Genomic DNA, 19366 nt, shown 5'->3' on the forward strand with positions numbered 1-19366 from the left:
GCCTCGACAAGGAAGTGTGGGTGTCAAGAAGAAGGGAGATCTGGTGGCGAAAGTGATAGAAAAAGAGAGAGACGAAATATATACAAAAAAGACAGACACACAGATGCAAGCTGGCAGGTAGACAGATCTGCAAACATTTTGCCCAGCATTGGCCAGCATTGCCCAGCATTGCCCAGCATTGCTTGCAGAATTCACTCTACCTCAGTCTTTTATTCTCTTTTTTAGGGAGGGATTTGTTACAAAGGAAGGATGTAATTCACTCAGGGAGGATGTGATTAAGACAGGATCCGGAACTGAAATGTGATTAATCATTCAAAACAGGACATAATGATTCACAGGAACAATTAAGATATTTTCATAGTTTTTCTTAACATCTAACGTTTTTATTTTTACAGAAAAAAAGGTTCAATCAAGCTGTTATATATTAACTTTTAGGCTTAAATGATCTAGAGTAGCAACGTGTGGTTTCTTAAGGATACATAACATAAAGCAAGGTTCCTGAAAGGAGCCAAGCTGTCTCTGTACACTTTGCAAACTTTTGTTTGTGAGCAAGATCTCAGGCACCAGGCTTCATTTATCTATACCTAAAATGCTACGTTGTTCTTAATATTCCTATAAACTTTCAGGAGGAAGGAGAGCATCTGGGTTAAACTGATTATATTCAGAGGTGGTTTCATGGGGCTGCCACTGATCAATGCAGGGTCTGCCTATGCTGTCCCCAGCAGTTGTACTTTTTCAGTAATGGCATTAGAGAGCCCAGAGTGCTGGATTTGGACTGAGCCTTGGGGGCCCTCTGGTCTACCCCGTGACTGAGTGAATGTAGCCATTAGGCTCCAGTTTGCTCGATGACCCTAGATGCGTCCCCGGGTAGGAGTCTGGCCGGTTGGCAGGAGATGGGGTGGCAGCCACCACGGACACCTTAAGCTCACCTGGGGATGCCTGTTAGCAGTGCAGCCCGGAGGCCCAGGCCCTGCTGGGACATGGGGACGGCATTGTGGACCTGGGGAGCCATCTGGGTGAGGCTCTTCGAAGGCCACCCCGGAGGTTCTCCTGCGTGTGGGACCCCCCAGGGCTTTACATTTCTTTATCAGTGACAGTGAGCATGGGTCACTGTGACACTTTGTTTACGACCCCGGGCTGAAGTTGTCCAGAGACTCCCTGACCTTGCTGTAGGCGTCCACACATTCTAGGCGTTAGCTTGCGAACCCCAGGACTCACCGAGGTGGCCCTAAAGCAGCATCCTCTCTTTTGCAGTCGGGCAGGACGGCCCTCCAGATCGGGGACAGTCTGAACACCGAGAAGGCCACTCTGATCGTGGTCCACACGGATGGAAGCATTGTGGAAACCACTGGGCTGAAGGGACCAGCAGCCCCTCTAACCCCAGGTAGCAGTAGCCCCAGTGTCTGATGTACAAGAGGGCTTCAAAAGTTCATGGGAAAATCCATTATCTTCTATTTTTCTACCAACGTTTAAAGTCCTTTGTTGTAGTAGATGGCAGCCAATGTTTCTTACTTTCAAAATACTCTTTCCAAGGTCCTCGGTCTCCTCCAACCCCTCTAACCCCTGGTCAAGACAAAGGTGGGACCAAGTATAACTGGGACCCCTCGGTGTACGACAGTGAGCTCCCCGTGCGGTGCCGGAACATCAGCGGCACGTTGTACAAGAGCAGACTTGGTTCAGGTGAGAGAGCTGGGCTCGGGAGGGGACGAGGCCTGCCAGGTCAGCCTTCGCAGCCTGCACAGGACCTCTGCTCCTTGTGACTCAGCGCTCTGCCCCTTGCTGTAATCCCCTGATGCCTGGGGACAAAGCAGGGCAGTCACTTTATATAAAAGCAGTTAAGACAAAAGGTGGAAGTAGCTCACGGTACGTCTGGCCCAGAGCTGAGGCTGTGGAGTGAGATGGGGCAGGATTGGGTTTGAGGATGCTGGGTGAGGCAGCAGTGAGGCAGGGAGGACTGGTCAGCTTTGCCACTTGTTCTGGAAGTGGGGCAGAAGTTATGGGCTGGCTGGAGGCTGAGGTGCTACGGGATAGGAGGTGAAGGCGCTGGACGACAGGGGCAGCAGTCCCTGGTGGCCTTTTGGAATTCAGCCACGGGAGTTGGGGTTCACAAGACCCCAGATGGAGAGCAGGTCAAAGGCTGTGGTGAGGTTACAGGGTACTTACCCCCATAAGACAGCCCTGGTGTTAGCAAGTAGGTGGTCTTCAGCTGGAGAAATCACAGTCTTCCTTCTAATTGTGGTTGTTTCAGGGGGTCGGGGGCGTTGCATCAAGCAGGGAGACAACTGGTACAGTCCGACGGAGTTTGAAGCCATGGCGGGAAGAGCTAGCAGCAAGGACTGGAAGAGGAGCATCCGCTACGCTGGAAGACCCCTGCAGTGCCTCATTCAGGTGGCGTCCTGGTGTCTTAGCCACACAGGCTGGGGCTGCATCTCCTGGAATAGGGGTGGGGGCTGTCTGACCGCCTCTGACTTCAGGGCCGGGGGGTCTGGGGGGACTCAAGATCAGCACCCAAGGCTGATTTCTTGGTGGTGGAGGTCAGACCTGGCTCTGTTCTCCAATGTTTTTACTGAGTCTGAAGCCCCCCATCCCTCACACGGCCCTCTCTACTTCTCGTTTGGGTTCCATAACCCTTGCAGTGACCCCACAGAACTCTCAGACAATACTCACAGTTGTGGGGTTTATTAGGGAAGTGACAGGTTACAATTCAGGGCCAGAAATGACCCATGCTCCAGTTTTACAATCAGTCTTTTCAGCTGTGCCCACAGGCAGGCTTGTCTCTGGCCCTCGGCCGCTCGGCCCCTCAGCCTTGGCCCAGCCTCTTGACAGTTGAACAAGTATTCCAGAGCTCTTTAGGGTTACTTCTGAGGGGTCAGAGGTACCTGAGTCTGCTGACAAGCCTCCTGCCCTAGGTGCTCCTTGTCCTGCTGGTGACCTTTCTCTGCCCCTGTGGCTGCTGCCATCTTCTTCCAGGTTTACGAGGTTCCCAGCATAGGAACCCCAGGCCCCAACGACATGCACGCTCCACTCCCGTGTCTATCTGGTGGTGATAGTCACGGCCTCCTTCCTACCTCTGGGATGGCTCCTTTCAAGCCACGTGGAACGGCAAAACTGACCAATCCCCTCATTGGAATTCCATACGCTTTATTTGCATGGACCTACTTAGCCATTTGATGTGAGGTATAAGACTTGTCGAGAAAAGCCGTCTGTAAATTGTTGCGTGGTAGCACGTTCCCATACTGGCTCTGGAGCTGACTCAGTGGACTGTTCAGAGGAGTGGGTTCAGGTGAGTGTCAGCTTCCACAGCTGCTCCTGGTACTGAGGATGTTTTATAACAGAAAATAGGGTGACGAACGGAACAGCTGAGCTGGAAGCCGGGCAGTAATAGTTCCCGCTGGGGTGTGTGAGACTTTTCAAACCCCCCTACTCCCATTGACTCATTCAGACATGGTCCGTTAGTTCCTGTTTCCAATTTAACCCATGGTGTGGCTAATGAAGAAAGGAGCTCAGTGGGTTCTGCTCTCAGTGAGGATGTCAGAGAAGGTGTGAGGGGACAACGCTCTGGACAGGAGGGGTCTTCCTTTCTCAGCACTCTCTCTCTGCATGAATGGCCACGAGGCGTCCCGGTGAAGGACCTACGGTCTCACGCCCCCGTGCCCCTCTTGCATTTCAGGACGGGATCTTAAACCCCCACGCTGCGTCCTGCACCTGCGCAGCGTGCTGTGACGACATGACCCTGGTAAGTTGTCCGCGGTGATAACCACCAAAGCTCTGAAGGATATCGCCCTGTTAACCCAAAGGCTAAATGCATAAACTGCTTATTATGGTGATAGCGTAGTATTCTTTATGATTTTTAAACATTATCACTTCAAAATACCCCACTGAAGTTTTTAATTTATTAAAAATATCTGTTAATATATTTGTTACTGTTTAGTACCATTAAGTTAGTGACCCTGTCTAGGGTTTCCCAGAAGTTACTGGTGGGTTTGAACCACCACCCTTGCAGTTCCTAGTCCAGTGTCTATTGTACAGCGCCACACCAGGACTCCTGTTCACATATAAACCTTTTATTGTGACTTGAATGAAAGTTTACAAAGCAGATCATCAGTTGTCTGTACACCAAGTCAGAGACTTTGCGTCATCATGTGGGTATAATCCCCCCATGTACCAACAGTTCATAGTATTGACCTCTATTCACCAACGATTGCATTGCTCTGTGTCCCCCACTACCTTCATCTGTCCTCGGCTAGCCCCCCTTTAGTGTGCTGCCTATGTTGTCACCTATATTAACATGTGTTTGGAAGAAGTGCAGCCAGGGTGCTCCTTAAAGGCCAAGATGGCCAATCTTCGTCTCTCATACGTTGGACAAATTGTCAGGAGGGACCAGTCGCTGGAGAAGGATATCTTGTTTGGTAAGGTGGAGGGTCAGAGAAAAAGAGAAGACCCCCAATGAGATGGATTGGCCAAGTGGCAGCATCGATGGGCTCAAGCGTGGCAATAGTAGTGAGGCTGGCCCAGGATTGGGCAGTGTTTCGTTCTGCTGTGCATAAGGTCGCTATGAGTCAGTGCCAACTCGATGGCACCTAACAACCACCACCACCCTCTAGCTCATGAAGAATTACCCCCAGCCCTTAATCATCATAGATGGTTTCTTTTCAAGAAAAGCTTTCTTAACTTTTGCAATATCAGTCTAATATAGTAGTTGTTCTTTTGTGCTTCACTGATTTCACTCAGCATAATGCCCTTTAGGTTCAGCCACGTTATGAGGTGGTTCACAGATTCATCATTAGTCTCCACCTTTTATAGTAGTCCGTTGTGTGCATGTACCAAGTCTGTTTAACCAGGCTTCTGTTGATGGCATTCAGGCTGCCTCATCTTTTTCTTGTAGACAGCATATTGAAGGAGCCTGTTAGCCATTCTTGTGACTGTGTCTCTGGATTGGTACGTTTAATCCATTTACATTCAGTGTAATTATCGATAGGTATGGGTTGATGGCTGTCACTTGTCTCTGTGTTTCCTTGTGGTGGTGTTGGATTCTTTGTACCACAGGATTTTCCATGCTAAGCTCATTGTGTTTATGGGGTTTCTTTTCATTTTCATTTCTGTTGCGTTTACTAAATCTGATTTTCTTCTTTTTTGTTTTGATTATTAATCTTCTGGGTTTCTAATTGCAGGTTTTGTATTGTTTCAAAATTTGCATTTATTTTGTCTGTTTGTCCTCGTAGCATTTTTCTGAATTCTTCTTATGTCTCTTCTGTGTCCTTGCTTTCCTTGATCTTTCTATCTGTTGAAGGTACCAAAATGCCATTCTTTTGAATTTTTTTTCAGTTAGTTCTATTGTCCTTTTTTTTTTTCAGAAATGTTTTCCATCTCTGCATCTTGGTCTCTGAAGAATGGTTTAAGTCATTCTTTCTCTCTTTTTTAATTTAATTTTTATTGTGAATGAGTGATGGTTTACATGGAAGAACATCAGTTTTACACTCTTCCTATTGTATTTCGTTTCATTGCAATGATTACAATCCCCTTCCTGCATCATCATTAACAGTATAGCTTCTGTTCCCTCTGGTTTTTTTGGAGGGGATGGGGGTGGGGAGCGATGTACACGAAAACACTCAGGAATATATAATCATTAAACAACCAAAGGGCACATTCTGCAAGCCTGCCTCCTGACCACCAGCTCTCAGTCCCTCTCTCCCCATGAATCTAGAGTCCTCAGCTGCTCCCTCTCTCCATGTCCTCATCTCTGCCTCCATCTCTGGTGTTGCTGCTTCTCTGGATAGAGTCCCACACAACACTTGTGCTCTTCTCCCTTGATGGTCCCAGGATTTTCTGTTCCTGGATTGTTAACTGCTCCCCCATTTTTCTTACAAAACTTCTACCTTTACAGTTGTGACGATCGCAATTAGTCATGATAACAGCTGCTCACTGTTGAATCATAGAATCTTATCCCCATCTTGAGCCATTCTCTCTTGTTTCCTCGTGTGAGCTAAAATTGTCTGTTGTCTCTGGGGCATTTTGAGGTTGTCATATTTATAAAAACAAACAGTGCAGTTGTTGGGCCCGGAGGGGAGAAATCTTTAGGGGGGGGGGGGCGGCTTCTGCAATTCAAGGAGCTCATGCAGTGGGTGCGGAAGGGATGTGACAGCAGCATTCCTGGCTCTGGATGGAGTTCCTGTTGGCCTTGGTGTTATCTACGTTCAGGGCACTCAGTCCATAAGTAGTTCTTGGGGGCCCTTGATGGAGCTGGTTTCATTGTCTGTTAGGACCCCAGGGAAGCTGTGGGCAGGGTGACTGGTTAAATGCTGCTCTGGTGACCCTGTGGGTTTTGTAGGTGTGGAGCTGAGCCCACCTGGATCCAAGCACCAAAGCAGCACCCCACAATGGTGCAGCGGGCCCAGACTCACACTGGCGTGGCTCCTAACCACAGGATTCCCAAATCTTCGCTGGGTGTGGATGAGGCTAGACCTCTGATCGCTAGGGGAGCATGGGGAAAAGAAGACTCGGGCCTTTGCTGTCTTTCCCGTGTGAATCTGCTCTGCCAGGCCTCCCTTCGCTGCCACAGCTGCTCATAGATGGCCGAGCCAGCCGTTCACCAGCTAGTCTCCCTCTCACCCCATCCCTGCTCAGCTTCTCTTCCCAGCAAGCACGCTGTCCACTTCTCTAACCTTTCTTCTGAAGTTCAGGGCACCAGAGTTTTCATTTGTGTCTGTTTTGGTTTTTCTTTGTTGTAGAGGGCCTATGTAGTGGGTCTGCCCAATCCGCCATCTTGCCAGTTCAAACCCACCTTGAAGTTGAGTGCTTGTCCTTACGGCGCCACACCATTTAGGCTGTCCCCATCTTTTTGCTATTGCGAATAGTGCTGCGGTGAGCATGTTGTTAAAGTGCCGTTGAGTTCGTTCCGACTCACCGCGACCCAGAATAGGGTTTCCGAGGAGCTGCTGGGGAGTTTGAACCACCAACCTTGTGATTCAAACCACCCTTGAGGTCCAGTGCTTTATCCAGGCCTCTGCTGTGAACGTGGGTATGCCTGCGTCTCCTCATGTCCTGGCTCCTATTTCTGGAGGGTGTATAGCAAGTAGAAGGTATTCCTATGTCCTATTTCCAACTTTCCGAGAAAGCACCAGACCATTTCCCAGCCCACCTGCAACGTAGGAGGCTCCCAGTCTCTGCACACCCTCATCACCATTTGTTGTTGTCCGTTTTTTTTCACTTTTCTATTAGGAGCTCTGGTAGCGTGGTGGTTATGAATTGGGCTGCTAATCTCACGGTCGGCAGTTCAAAACTACCAGCTGTTTTGCGGGAGAAAGACGAGGGTTTCTGTTCCCATAAAGATTTACAGCCTCGGAAACCCCGTACAGGGTCGCTATGAGTTGGAACCGACTCCACAGCACATAACAACAACAACATTAGCGCTGGGGTGAGATGACACCTCATTGTTTTGATTTGCGTCTCTCTGTGGCACTGTAGGATAAGTACTGGCCCACAAGGTTGGTTTGAACTGCTAGGTTGGTGGTTCAAATCCACCAGCCACTCTTCCTTGGAAAGCCTATACAGGGTTGCTGTGAATCGGAACCAATTCCACAGTACTTTACAACAACAATGGCTAATGAGGGAGCACCATGGCATTAAACCTCAAACCATAGTGTCGGCGGTTCGAGACCCCCATCTGCTCCGTCAAGGAAAGATGAAGCTTTGTGCTCTCACAAAGATTTAAAGCCTCAGAACCCTACATAGGGTCGCTGTGAGTTGGAAGCCACTGGAGGCACTTCCAGGCAACCACAGTGGCTAATGATGGAGAGCACTTCTTCATGGGTTTGTTTATAGGCCGTCTGATGTCTTCTTTGTGGCGTGTCGGTTCGTGTCCTCTGCCTGTTTGTTAGTGGATCATTTGTCCCCTGGTTGAGGTGTTCTGTACATTTTAGAGATTAGTCCCTGGTCTGATGATACCATTGCTAAAAATCGCTCCCCAGTCTGTGGGTTCTCGTGTCAGTCTCTGGTGAAATCTTTTGATGCATACACGTATCTCCTTTTTGGGAGGTCCCAGTCATCTGTTGTGTCTTCTGATTGTGTGTTTCCAGTTTTGTCTGATAGTGTATTGATCCCATGTATCAGCCCCTACGTTGTCTGTTGGCGCTGGCCCAGGGTGACTTTTCTCGCTCAGTTGGTTTTTCCCAGTGACTGAGCACAGGCTTGCCCTCATGGCTGCTGGAATGTTCTCCTAGGAGCTCCAGGGAATCGGGCTGCTGGGGGCGCTCTCCCCAGTGTGCAGTCTACTGCGGAGTCGGCTGGAGTTTGGGGCGGGAGGGAGGCTGGACTAGGTGCAGCTAGCCAGTTGGCGCTGTGTGAGGACTAGGAGGAGGGCGCCTCAAAGAGCATGGGGGCAGCCCTGAGCCTGCGCTGTGTCTGACTGGACCTCCTTCCCCAGAGCGGACCCGTCAGGCTTTTCGTGCCATACAAACGACGCAAGAAGGAAAACGAGATGCCCACCACCCCGGTCAAGAAGGAGTCTCCCAAAAACATCACACTGCTCCCCGCCACAGCCGCCACCACCTGTGAGTGCTAGGAGAGTGGCCTCCGGTTCTCTGGGGAGCCCACTGCTCTCTGCATGGCACCCTGGTGCAGTGACCCAGTGTCCAGACCTGCAGCACCGGGCCTGTGTGTGTCTCATGGTGGGGCCTCCCTGTCCTCAGCACTGCCAGCTGCTCTGAGAGCCCCATACCTGAGCACAGGGACACACCCGGCACATCCTTGACCGTCTCCTGAGTGTCTTCCACGTGACTGCAGGGCCTGCCTCTGGCTGGTCACTTTTAGTGGCAGTGAATTCCAATTGCATGGTTGTCCAGGGTGGGGGACAGATGAGTGAGGACGTGGGCTGGGCAAAGGTGGCTGGGGGAGAACTGTGTCCTTAGTCACCCTCTGTTAGACGCTGTGTGAGGCCTTTCTCCCTGAAGTGCTCACTGCCTGCCCACAACAACCTGTCGGTGCAAGCGAGGCCATGACCCGCGCCGCCTGAACAGCCTTCCACACTGTCGGGGAATGAGGCTGCATTGCTGTAGTTCAAGCTGCTAAGTGGCTTACAGAGTCTTTTAAACTTTGATATTCATTTTCTCACATGCTTCAAAATATGAATACAAAATGGACATGTGGTTGTTGTTGTTGTTAAGTGCCATCAAGTCGGGTCCGACCCATAGCGACCCTGTACAGGGTTTCCAAGGGTGTAAATCTTTACGGGAGTAGAAAGCCTCATCTTTCTCCCGCGGAGCGGCTGGTAGTTTCGAACCGCTGACCTTAAGGTTCGCAGCCCGATTCGTAACCACTTCTTATCCACACCGCCCCCTGGTCCCTCCCCTCACGAGGTGCTGTTTGTCCCTGTGGGGGAATGTGGGGGCTGGTGTGAGGACCCTGGCTGCTCAGTGAGTCCATCTCTGCCTTCCAGTCACCGTGACCCCCTCAGGACAGATTACTACCTCTGGCGCGCTGACCTTCGACCGGGCGTCCACCGTGGAGGCCACAGCTGTCATATCGGAGAGTCCAGCCCAGGGTGACGTCTTTGCTGGAGCCACAGGCAAGTGGTCTTTGTGGGGTGTTAGTGTGGGCACTTGTCCTGGGTCCGGGCTGGACATGTGGAAAGAGGGGCCTCAAGCTGCCTGGGTGGGGATGGGCCAGGCACACAGGGTATGGAGCAGGAATGATGCTGAGGGCCCGGGCGTAGGGTGACAAGGAAGGGACTCTGCGGGAACACAGGCAGTTCCTGGGGTGGGTGGGGTTAGGGTTAGGAGAGGCTCACTGGGCCCCGGCACACCTGCCCGCTTTCTCCCTCCTGAGCTCCCTCCTGGAACACCCCATCTTCTCCCTCACTTCTTGCCTGGACTCCATCATCAGTCTTCCTGTCTCTCCACCTCCCCCGGTCCAAGGTCAGCACACCCTCATGTCTTTACACCCTCAGACACATGGGGACAGTTGTGCCTTCGCCTGCTTTCGGCGGTCTGCATCTGCTCCCAGTCTTAGCCGGCCACCAAGGGCCCAGCTGAGGCTATGCTGAGGACTGGGCAGGTTGACACGGGTCAGGGTCACCCGTTTGCCGATGCCGCATTTCGTGGTTGCTGTCTTCCTCCAGCGGCAGAGCTGTCTGGCTTGCAGAGCTTGCTGTCCGCTGGAAATACAGGGTGAGCCATGGGGTAGATGTAAATATTCTAGGAGCCGCCTGAAGAAGAAGCAGGTGAAACGCGTTTTACAAATTCTGTAATGTATTTCGCTTCACCTGGCGCATCCCAGACGTGGTATAAACAGCTCAGACTCACCGTGGTTCTTGGCGGCCATTGCAGCACCAGGTGAAATGTCTGTTCCTTCTCGCCCGACAGTGCAGGAAGCAGGCGTGCAGCCCCCATGCCGGGTCAGCCACCCGGAGCCCCACTACCCCGGCTACCAGGATAGCTGCCAGATGGCACCGTTCCCAGAAGCCGCGTTGCCCACGTCTCATCCCAAGATAGGTATGTTTGAGCTCACACAGCTGCAAGCTGTACCCTTAGAGCTGCTCCTTGTGAAAGGATTTCAGAGTGAAGTAGGGTTTGTTGGGGCTTTTTCCCGTGATGCATTAACGAAGGGGCTAGCAAGATTCGGCCCAGTGTCTGTATTTGTAAATAAAGTTTTATTGGCACGACCACGCTGGTTTTCTTACAGACTGCCTTGGGCTGTTTTGCAACAGTGGCAGAACTGAGCAGCCGCCGTCTAGACTTCAAGTTGTCTCTTGCAGGAGAAGGGGACACCCTTGCCCTGGGCAGGAAGGGCAAGGCTGGTCATGTTCAGAGTCCTGCAATTTCCAGCTTTGGTATGAGTGTGACGGGCCATCCTAGCGTCAGAACTGCTGGAGAACCCTGGTCATTGTGTTGCTGTCCCCAGTGAAGCCTGACACGTGCTCACCGTGGGCTTGCTGGTACAGAAAGGTAGAATGAGAGACCCTCGCCCGTAGACCGTCGGGTCCTGTGAGAGCAGGGGGCTTTCTTCAGAAGCTGTGTGCTTTGTTTAGGGTTTCCCGATGTTTCATGTTTCTTGTGAATTCAATGAAAGTTTACCGAGCAGATCATGAGTTTTCATTCAGCAAATCCTGTACTTGGCCTCATTACAGTGATTGCAGCCCGCCCCATGGACCGGCAGCTAATAACGTTTACCTCTCCTCACAAACACCTGCGTTCCTTACTGTGGCTTTCACTACCTTTATCTTGGTTTTTTATTTATTTATTGCAAAATATACACTACATAAAATTTGCCATTTTGACCATTGTTAAGTGTACAGTTCAGTACAATTAAGTATATTCACAATGTTGTGTGTAACCATCAGCATTGTCAATTTCTAGATCTTTCTTACTGTCCCAAATAGAAACTCAGCAACCCTATTAAACAATAGCTCCCCCTTGGCCCTTGGCCTCAACCCCTAGTCACCTTAGCGTTCCCTGTGCATCTGCCTCTCCTGTGAGTGGGCCTGTTCAGTAGGGGCCCGTTTGTGTCTGTCTTGTTCACTTAGAGTAGTGTCTTCAGTGTTCATCCATCGTGTGCATGGATCAGAACAGAATTCCTTTGTATGACTGAATCGTATTCAGTGCAGGGATGGACCACATTGTGTTGGCCCATTCATCTGGTAATGGGCACTCAGGTTGTGGCCTTTGGCTGTTGTGAACAGCACTGCTCTGAATGCTGAAGTGTTTGAGTCTCAGTGCTTGACCCTCTTAGGTATATAGTTCGGAGTGGGATTGCTGGGCTGTAGGGTAATTCTAGCTCTACATTTTGAGGAAGCACCAAGGTTTTGTACCATCTTCCATTCCCAGCAGCGGTGAAAGGGTTCCAGTTTCTCGGCATCCTCACCAACCTTTGATGTTGTCTGTTTGTTTGTTTCTTTATTGTTCAGTTCTCTCAAACACAGTATTTGTTACGTCGGTTACAGAGCAGAGTGATGATCTATAATATAGGAAAGCTTAAGAAGCAGCAGTAGCAGTATTCTATGATGATTATGGTTTCGGGGAGGTGGGAGGGAAAATTATTCAGCAGCTTCGAGGGTAGACACATGTTAACATGGGTGACAAGGCAGACAGACATGGAGAGGGAGGTTAGCAGAGGAAGGGTGAAGGCAGCGGGGGAGACACAGGGAGGAATGTACTTGTTAAAGTGAATGGAGGTAAACACCTGCTAACGGACGGTCCATGGAGGGGACTGCAGTCACTGCAATGAAGCCGAGTACATGAGCTGTTGGATGTAAAGGTGATGACCTGCTCTGAAAACCTTCATTCAGTTCACAGTAAAAAGTTAAAAAAAAAAAACAAAAATCAAAGTTAACTCGATGCATAAAAGACAAACTCCTCAGGGGAAAAAGCAGCCAGTAGCTCTTGTTGCGGTTAGGTGTTGTCGAGTCACCTTTGCCTCGTGCAGCCCTGTGCACAGCGGAATGAAACCCGGCCTGGCCCTTACGCCCTCACGCCCGGCCCTCACCGTCCTCGAAGCCGTTGTCCTGTCTGAGCCCATTGCTGCTGTCACTGGGTCCGTCCGTCTCGTCGGGGGTCTTCTTTCGCTTACCCTCCACTTTACCAAGCATGATGTCCTTCTCCAGGCACTGGCCCCTCCTGAGAACATGTCCAAAGTCCATCAGACGAAGTTCCCCAGCCTGACTTCTAAGGAACATCCGGCTGCACGTCTTCTAACACAGATGCGTTTGTGCTGCCGGTTCATGGTGCTTCAACTATTTGTCACCAACACCATAATTCTAACGTATCACTTCATTTTTCCTTATTCATTGTCCAGGTTTCACACGCATATGAGATGATTGAGAATATCAGGGCTTGAGTCAGGCACACCTTAGTCCTCAAACGGACATCTTTGTTTTAAACACTTTAAAGAGCTCTCTAGCAGATTGGTCTAATGCGGTATGGCAGTGGCTTTCCTGACTGTGGATCCCAGTAAAATGAGATCCTTGACAACTTCAATCTTTTCTCCATTAATCAAGATACTGCTGTTGAATCAGTGGTGAGAACTTGTGAAGGCTGAATTCTCTGATGTTCGGCAGTAAATGCTTCAGTTCTCTTGACTTTCAGCAAGCAAGGTGTGTCAGCTGCTTATCATAGTTGTTAATGGGTCGTCTAATCCTGATGGCATGTTCTTCTTCATATAATCCAGCTTCTCAGATTATTTGCTCAGCATACAGATAGAGTGCTTTTGTTAAAATGGTACAGCCTTGATACACCCCATTCCTGATTTTAAAACACATAGTATCCTCATGTTTGGAGTCCTGGTGTGGCACTGTGGGTTAATATGTTGGGCCGCAAAGTCAGATTCAACCACAAGGTCGGCAGTTCAAGCTCACCAGCCACTCCTCGGAAACCCTATACAGGGTCGCTATGGGTCGGAATTGACTCGACGACACTTCACAACAACACCACCTTCTTATTCTGTGTGAACGATTGCCTCTTGGTCTGTGTACAGATTCTGCATGAGCATAGTGAAGTCTTACACAGTTGAGGGCCGTTCAGAGTTAAGCACAGGAAAACATCTTTCTAGTAGTCTCTGCTTTCAACCAAGATCTAGCTAACAGCAATTATATCTGTCATTCCTCATCTTCCTCAGTGTCTGAATTGATGGCGGTGCCCTGTTGATGTTCCTTGTAACTGTTTTTTTTTTAAATTATCTTGAGCAAAATGGCACAGATAGAGCTGATCAGGTGACTGTCTCCCAAATTTCCTGGCACGGATCATTGAACACTTCTAGTGTGGTCATCATTTGTTGAAACTTTTTCAGTTAGTGCTCCGTCAATTCCAGGAGCCCTGTTGGGTTTTTTTTTTTTTACCATTACCTTTAGTGCAGACTTCTTCCTTCAGTACCATCGGTATTTGATCATATGCTACCTCCTGAAATGGTTGAACACTGACCTATTCTTTTTAGTACAGTGACTCTGTATTCCTTCCATCTTTGTTTGATGCTTCCTGCTTCATTCAATATTTTGTCAGTGGAATCCTTCAATCCTGCAACCCCAAGGCTTGAATTTTTCCTTCAGTTCTTTCAGCTTGAGAAATGCTGAGCGTGTTCTTCCCATTAGGTTTTCTAACTCCAGGTCTTTGAACATTTCATTATAATGCTTGATTTTGTCTTTCTCAAGCTGCCCTTGGAGATTTTCGGTTCGGCTCCTTTACTTCCTCATTTCTTCTATTTGCTTTACCTTTTCTACACCCAAGAGCAAGTTTCAGAGTCTCTTCAGACATCCAGTGTGGTCTTTTCTTTCCTGTCTTTTAAATGACCTTTTGCTTTCTTCCAGTGTGGTGGTCTTTTTTTTTTTTTTTTTTAACTTCTTGTTGTGACTTGGGTGAAGGTTTACAGACAAGATCATCAGCTTTACATTCAACAAATCCTGCACTTGGTTTCTTCTCAGTGACTGCAATCCCCTCCTTGCAGCCAGCGTATCCTCCTTCCTCTCTGTGGTCCCTATGGCCACCCACCTTCCCATCCCTTCTCAGTTGGCCCTTACATAAATGTTGCTTGTTCATTTGAGTTTGAGTGATCTTTCCTGGGTGAGCATACCTTACTAGTGTTGACATCCACCCTATACACCTGTCTACCGCTTGGCTGAAAGTTGGACCACGAGGAGGGTGAGTTCCTTTCCAGACTTGAAGGCTTAGTCGAGTTTTGTTCCATACAGTTTGCTCTTGTCTCTGGGACTTTGTACTGTGATCCCTTTCAGAGCAGTTGGTCTCAGACATTTGTCTGTTGGACTGATTCCAAGCCTCTTCGGTTTTCCTTCCTCTTCTTTCTTCTTCTTCTGCATGGGGAGAGACCAACAGCTGCACCTTAGACGGCAGCTCATGAGCTTTTAAAATCCTACACGATGCTCACCAAAGGAAGATGGAGAACGTTGTCTTTCTTGTTGCTGTTAAATGCCGTTGAGTCAGTTCCGACCCATAGCGACCCACTAGAGGGTTTCCAAATGACCGTGGTGTCCCCTGAGACTATGGTCCCGAGCCTCCAAACTAGCAACTCATTGCCTTAAGATGTCAGATTGTATCTAAGACGTTTTCATTGTTTTGCCCGCTGTGTGTTCCACCGTACAGAGGCCAGGTGTGGCGTTGTGGGTTAATGGGCCGGACTGCAGAGTCAATTGAACTGCAAGGTCGGTGATTCAAGCTCACTAGTCACACCTCGGAAACCCTAGATAGGGTTGCACTGTGGGTCGGAACCTACCCGATGGTATTTAACAACTTTAGCAGCAGGGCCCCACCATATTCAGAGTTGTGTGTTCAGGAAAGGTAAATACCCATGTCCAAATATCCTCTTTCAAACTCTTATATATTTGTGGGTGTCTCTTCCTCCCATACCCATCCTGCCTGTGTCTCTGCCCATGTGTCTACCTGCAGAACACCGTTCTTCCAAGGCTGTGTATATATCATTATTAACCTCTCTCCCCTAAAGCCCTTGCATACCAACCTGTGTCTTTACCTGCCTTCACCATCCTTCTGCCAACCTTCCTCTTCTTGTATATTCCCTTCTATTCCCCTCCCTCTTGTATGTTGCTCTCCCGTTTCTTGTATATTACCATCCACCACCAGCGTCAACATGCATCTGTCTACCTTTTAGCCAGTGAATTATTCTTCCTTTCCTCCCACCCCCTCCCTGGTAGCCATCAAGGAATGTTTCTTTTAGTATGAAAACCTTTCTTGAGTTGTTAATAATAGTAGTCTCATACAATATTTATACTTTTATGATTTATACTTTTATGATTTCACTCAGCATAACGTCTTCCAGGTTTAGCCATGTTATGTGGTGTTTCACAGCTTCCTTGTTACTCTTCAAGGTAGCATAGTACTCCATTGTGTGTATGTACCACAGTTTGTTTATCCAGTCCTCCGTTGATGGGTATTCAGGCTGTCTCCGTCTGTTTGCTGCTGTGAACATTGATGTGCATATTTCTACTCGTGTTACGGCTCTTATTTCTTGTTGAGAAATACCAAGTAGAGGGATTGCTGGGCCATATCGTTTTCCTATTCCCAACTTTCTGAGCAAGCGCCACACTGTTTTCCTGGAAATGTAGGAGGGTCCCAGTCTCTCTACACCCTTGACACAATTTCCCCAAATGTATAGTCACCAGTTATGTTGTGAAAAAGGTATTTGCCATGAACAGGTTGCTCTGGTCTTACAAAATTCTATCATGTGATTTTCAGCTTTTGTGTTCCTATCATCTATAATTGTCAATGCATTTTGATTGCCCGTTTAATCAATCCCAGACTGCAGAAGATGGTAAACATCTTCCATTTCTTCGTCTTTGACCTTAGTGGTTCGTGTGTAAATTTGCATGATGGTAGTGTTATTCCGTCCCTGGCGGTGTTGTTTCAGGATAGCTGTTGAAATGATGTTTTTGACGATGCATATGTGGTTCCTCTCCAGTGCGTCCTTGCGGCATAGGGGCACGTGTTTGTCTTCTTCAGAACGGCGGTGCCAGCCCAGCCAGCCCCCTAGGAGATGGGTCTTTACACCTTCACTCCATGATGTGTTTGACAGCTTCCCGTTTTCCTAAATCAGATCTCCTGTGCTCCATGTTTCTGTTACTCATGGATGTTTGCAGCTCGCTCTTCTCAGTTTGAGTCCTGTCTCATCAGCAAGTGACGTGATGGAAGTCTCTACTCCGTTGATGTCGTTTCGGTTGACTCGGTTTTGAGGAGGGAGCTCTCCCCGTTCAGTTTTCAGTGGTTTCCCACTGGAAGGGCTCATCTCCCAGCATTGTCCTTCTGTCATTCATAAAGTAGTCACTGGCCAGGGTTTTTAGGAGTAGATTGTCCCGTCCTCTTTCCTGGTCTGTCTTTGTCTGGAGTCTTCACATCAACCTGCCCACCCTGAGTGATCCTGTTGGTATTTTAAATACTGGTGGCATAGCTTCCAACATCTTAGCAACACTTAGGCCACCGCAGTATGACTGGCTGACAGACGAAGGAACCAGAGTTCATGTCCATACAACTTTGAAACTGTCTTAAACTTGCAAATATGCCAGAAAGTAAGTCAGGAAGTAAGTCAGGAAGTATAGCTACTCATGGTCCACTTCCTCCACGCACAGGTTTCTTCTGTGGTCAGTGGGGGACTGAAGACAAGCTCTCAGTAGTACGTGTGGCTTAGTCTTGTTAGGAGACCTAACAAGATGGCTAGAAAGGATGGTTCTCATGCCATGGGGAAAAACTATTCTGAGATCAAGGCTAAAGTCAAGTTTTTAACAAAATTGAAGTGGACATCTTTCCAAATCATATTAGTTTGTAAACATGCTTTTCCATATAATACAACAGTTTTTAGATGGAGTAAACATTTTAAGGAAGACCTCAAAGATGAGCCAAGAGAGGGAGGACCATCAGCCTTGACCAATGAAGAAACTGTGGCTGAAGTCCAGAAACAGGTGGAAGAAGACACTTGAACGGTTACTGATGCAATGGCTACTAAAGTGGGACGCTCACGTGGCTCGGCACTTTCAATTTTAAGTGAACATCTTGGTCTCAGTAAGCTTGCGATTGGTGCCAGAATGTCAAAGAGCTGATATTTCCATTAATCTTTCAGGCAAGATTGAAGCTCATGAAGATGATCTTATCAAACAGGTCATAGGTGGGGATGAGTCTTAGACTTACTCTATAATCTAGAGAGCGAGGTCCAATCCAAACAGTGGCTTCTGAGGAGATCTGCTGGGCCAGTGAAGTTTAAGGCAGAGAGGTCAGCTTCTGGAGACCCCCAAAGGGTTCATCTTGAAAGACACAAGGCGATCATGGTGGCTTATTAGGAAGAAGTTTTGAGAAAACTGAATTCTGCATTGGTAAGAAAGAGACCTGGAAGGGTGAGCAAAGGACTGCTTTCCCATCACAACCACCACCTGCTCAGTCTGTAAGAGGAACAAGGGTTCTCCTGTCCCACCTACCCTACAGCCCTGATCCTGCCCTTCAGACTTCTTTTTGTTACCCAAACTCTAAAAAGAATTGAAAAGGAACGTGATTTGAGTCCCTCAAGGATGCCCACACTGCCCCTTGACGGGGTGTCAATTGTAGAGTGCAGGTTGGTTGGGGGCTGTGGAGTCAGTTCTGGCTCAGCGACCCTGTGCACAGCAGAACAGAGCTTGGGCACACCTCTGTCAGAAGTGCATAGGCCTAGATCGAGAGTATAGCTGGAAATAATAGCTTCACATTTTGATGTTGTTATTTAAGAGAGGTTGCTATGATTTTGTAGCAGTACTTTCTGACTTACGGATGTGGTACAAAGAACCACTTGAGTGTAATAAGTTGCTGACATTGCCCAGAATACTTTTGTGTGTTCTTTGTAAAAATGAGGGCCGTTGTCGGAACCAGGAACAAGTGTAGTCACTCATCCAGCCTTCTCATGCCTGTGTTGGTCAGCGGTTCACACTCACTGGGTGTGCCAGGCCCCCTGCTCACCTGCACGTGCAATCTGACCAACTCTCTGCCCAGCTCCCTTGGAGCGTTGTAGTGCTCTCTCCTCCCCTCACTTTTGTTGTTGTTGTTAAGTGCCATTGAGTCGGTTCTGACCCATAGCGACCCTATGCAGGGTTTCCGAGGGTGTAAATCTTTATGGGAGTAGAAAGCCTCATCTTTCTCCCGCGGAGAGGCTGGTAGTTTCGAACCGCTGACCTTAAGGTTCACAGCCCGATTCATAACCACTACGCTACCAGAGCTCCTCCCCTCACTTTAGCCACCTGTAATTGAAATCCCTGTGGACCTAGGAATGTATTAATTTCTTGTTTTATTTTGCTTCTACAACGTTCTAGTGTTGACATCCCTGCCCGCCCTGGCGGTCCCACCCTCCACCCCCACCAAAGCCGTGTCTCCCACAGTGGTCAATGGGCTGGAGATGTCGGAGCAGCGGAGCTGGCTGTACCTGGAAGAGATGGTCAACTCCCTGCTCAACACGGCGCAGCAGCTGAAGGCACTGTTTGAACAGGCCAAGCAGGCCAGCTCCTACCGAGAAGCCGCGGTGGTCCAGGCCAAGGTCCAAGCCGATGCAGAGAGGAAAGAGGTAAGAGCATATGGACATGCGCCGGGTTGTACACCTGCCCCGGGTGTGCGATCCCCACACACAGCGATCCCCGCACACAGTGATCCCCCGCACACAGCGATCCCCCGAACACAGCGATCCCGCGCACACAGCGATCCGCGCACACAGCGATCCCCCGCACACAGCGATCCCACCGCACACAGCGATCCCCGCACACAGCGATCCCCGCACACAGCGATCCCCGCACACAGTGATCCCCAGCACTGATGTTGCTGAGGGCTGTTTGTTTTTAGTGGGTCACATTGGTTTACTTCAAAGGGGAAAACATTCTTGTAAACCTAAGACATTATTATTACTCATTTTT

The 19366-nt window shown here is 49.0% G+C and overlaps 1 protein-coding gene across 1 annotated transcript in view; it reads left to right on the forward strand.

The window, feature by feature from the left end:
• DEAF1 (DEAF1 transcription factor) overlaps positions 1–19366 on the forward strand; it is a 38603-nt gene that overhangs the window by 3215 nt on the left and 16022 nt on the right. Inside the window, exons 3-10 of the mRNA XM_006876983.1 lie at positions 1255–1384; positions 1534–1680; positions 2249–2388; positions 3671–3736; positions 8423–8549; positions 9434–9562; positions 10359–10487; positions 18776–19023. Coding sequence (XP_006877045.1) covers positions 1255–1384; positions 1534–1680; positions 2249–2388; positions 3671–3736; positions 8423–8549; positions 9434–9562; positions 10359–10487; positions 18776–19023 — 1116 coding nt within the window. The remainder of the gene's footprint in view (positions 1–1254; positions 1385–1533; positions 1681–2248; positions 2389–3670; positions 3737–8422; positions 8550–9433; positions 9563–10358; positions 10488–18775; positions 19024–19366) is intronic.

This window comes from Chrysochloris asiatica, unplaced genomic scaffold, assembly GCF_000296735.1.
Source record: "Chrysochloris asiatica unplaced genomic scaffold, ChrAsi1.0 scaffold00439, whole genome shotgun sequence".
Lineage (NCBI taxonomy): Eukaryota > Metazoa > Chordata > Mammalia > Afrosoricida > Chrysochloridae > Chrysochloris > Chrysochloris asiatica.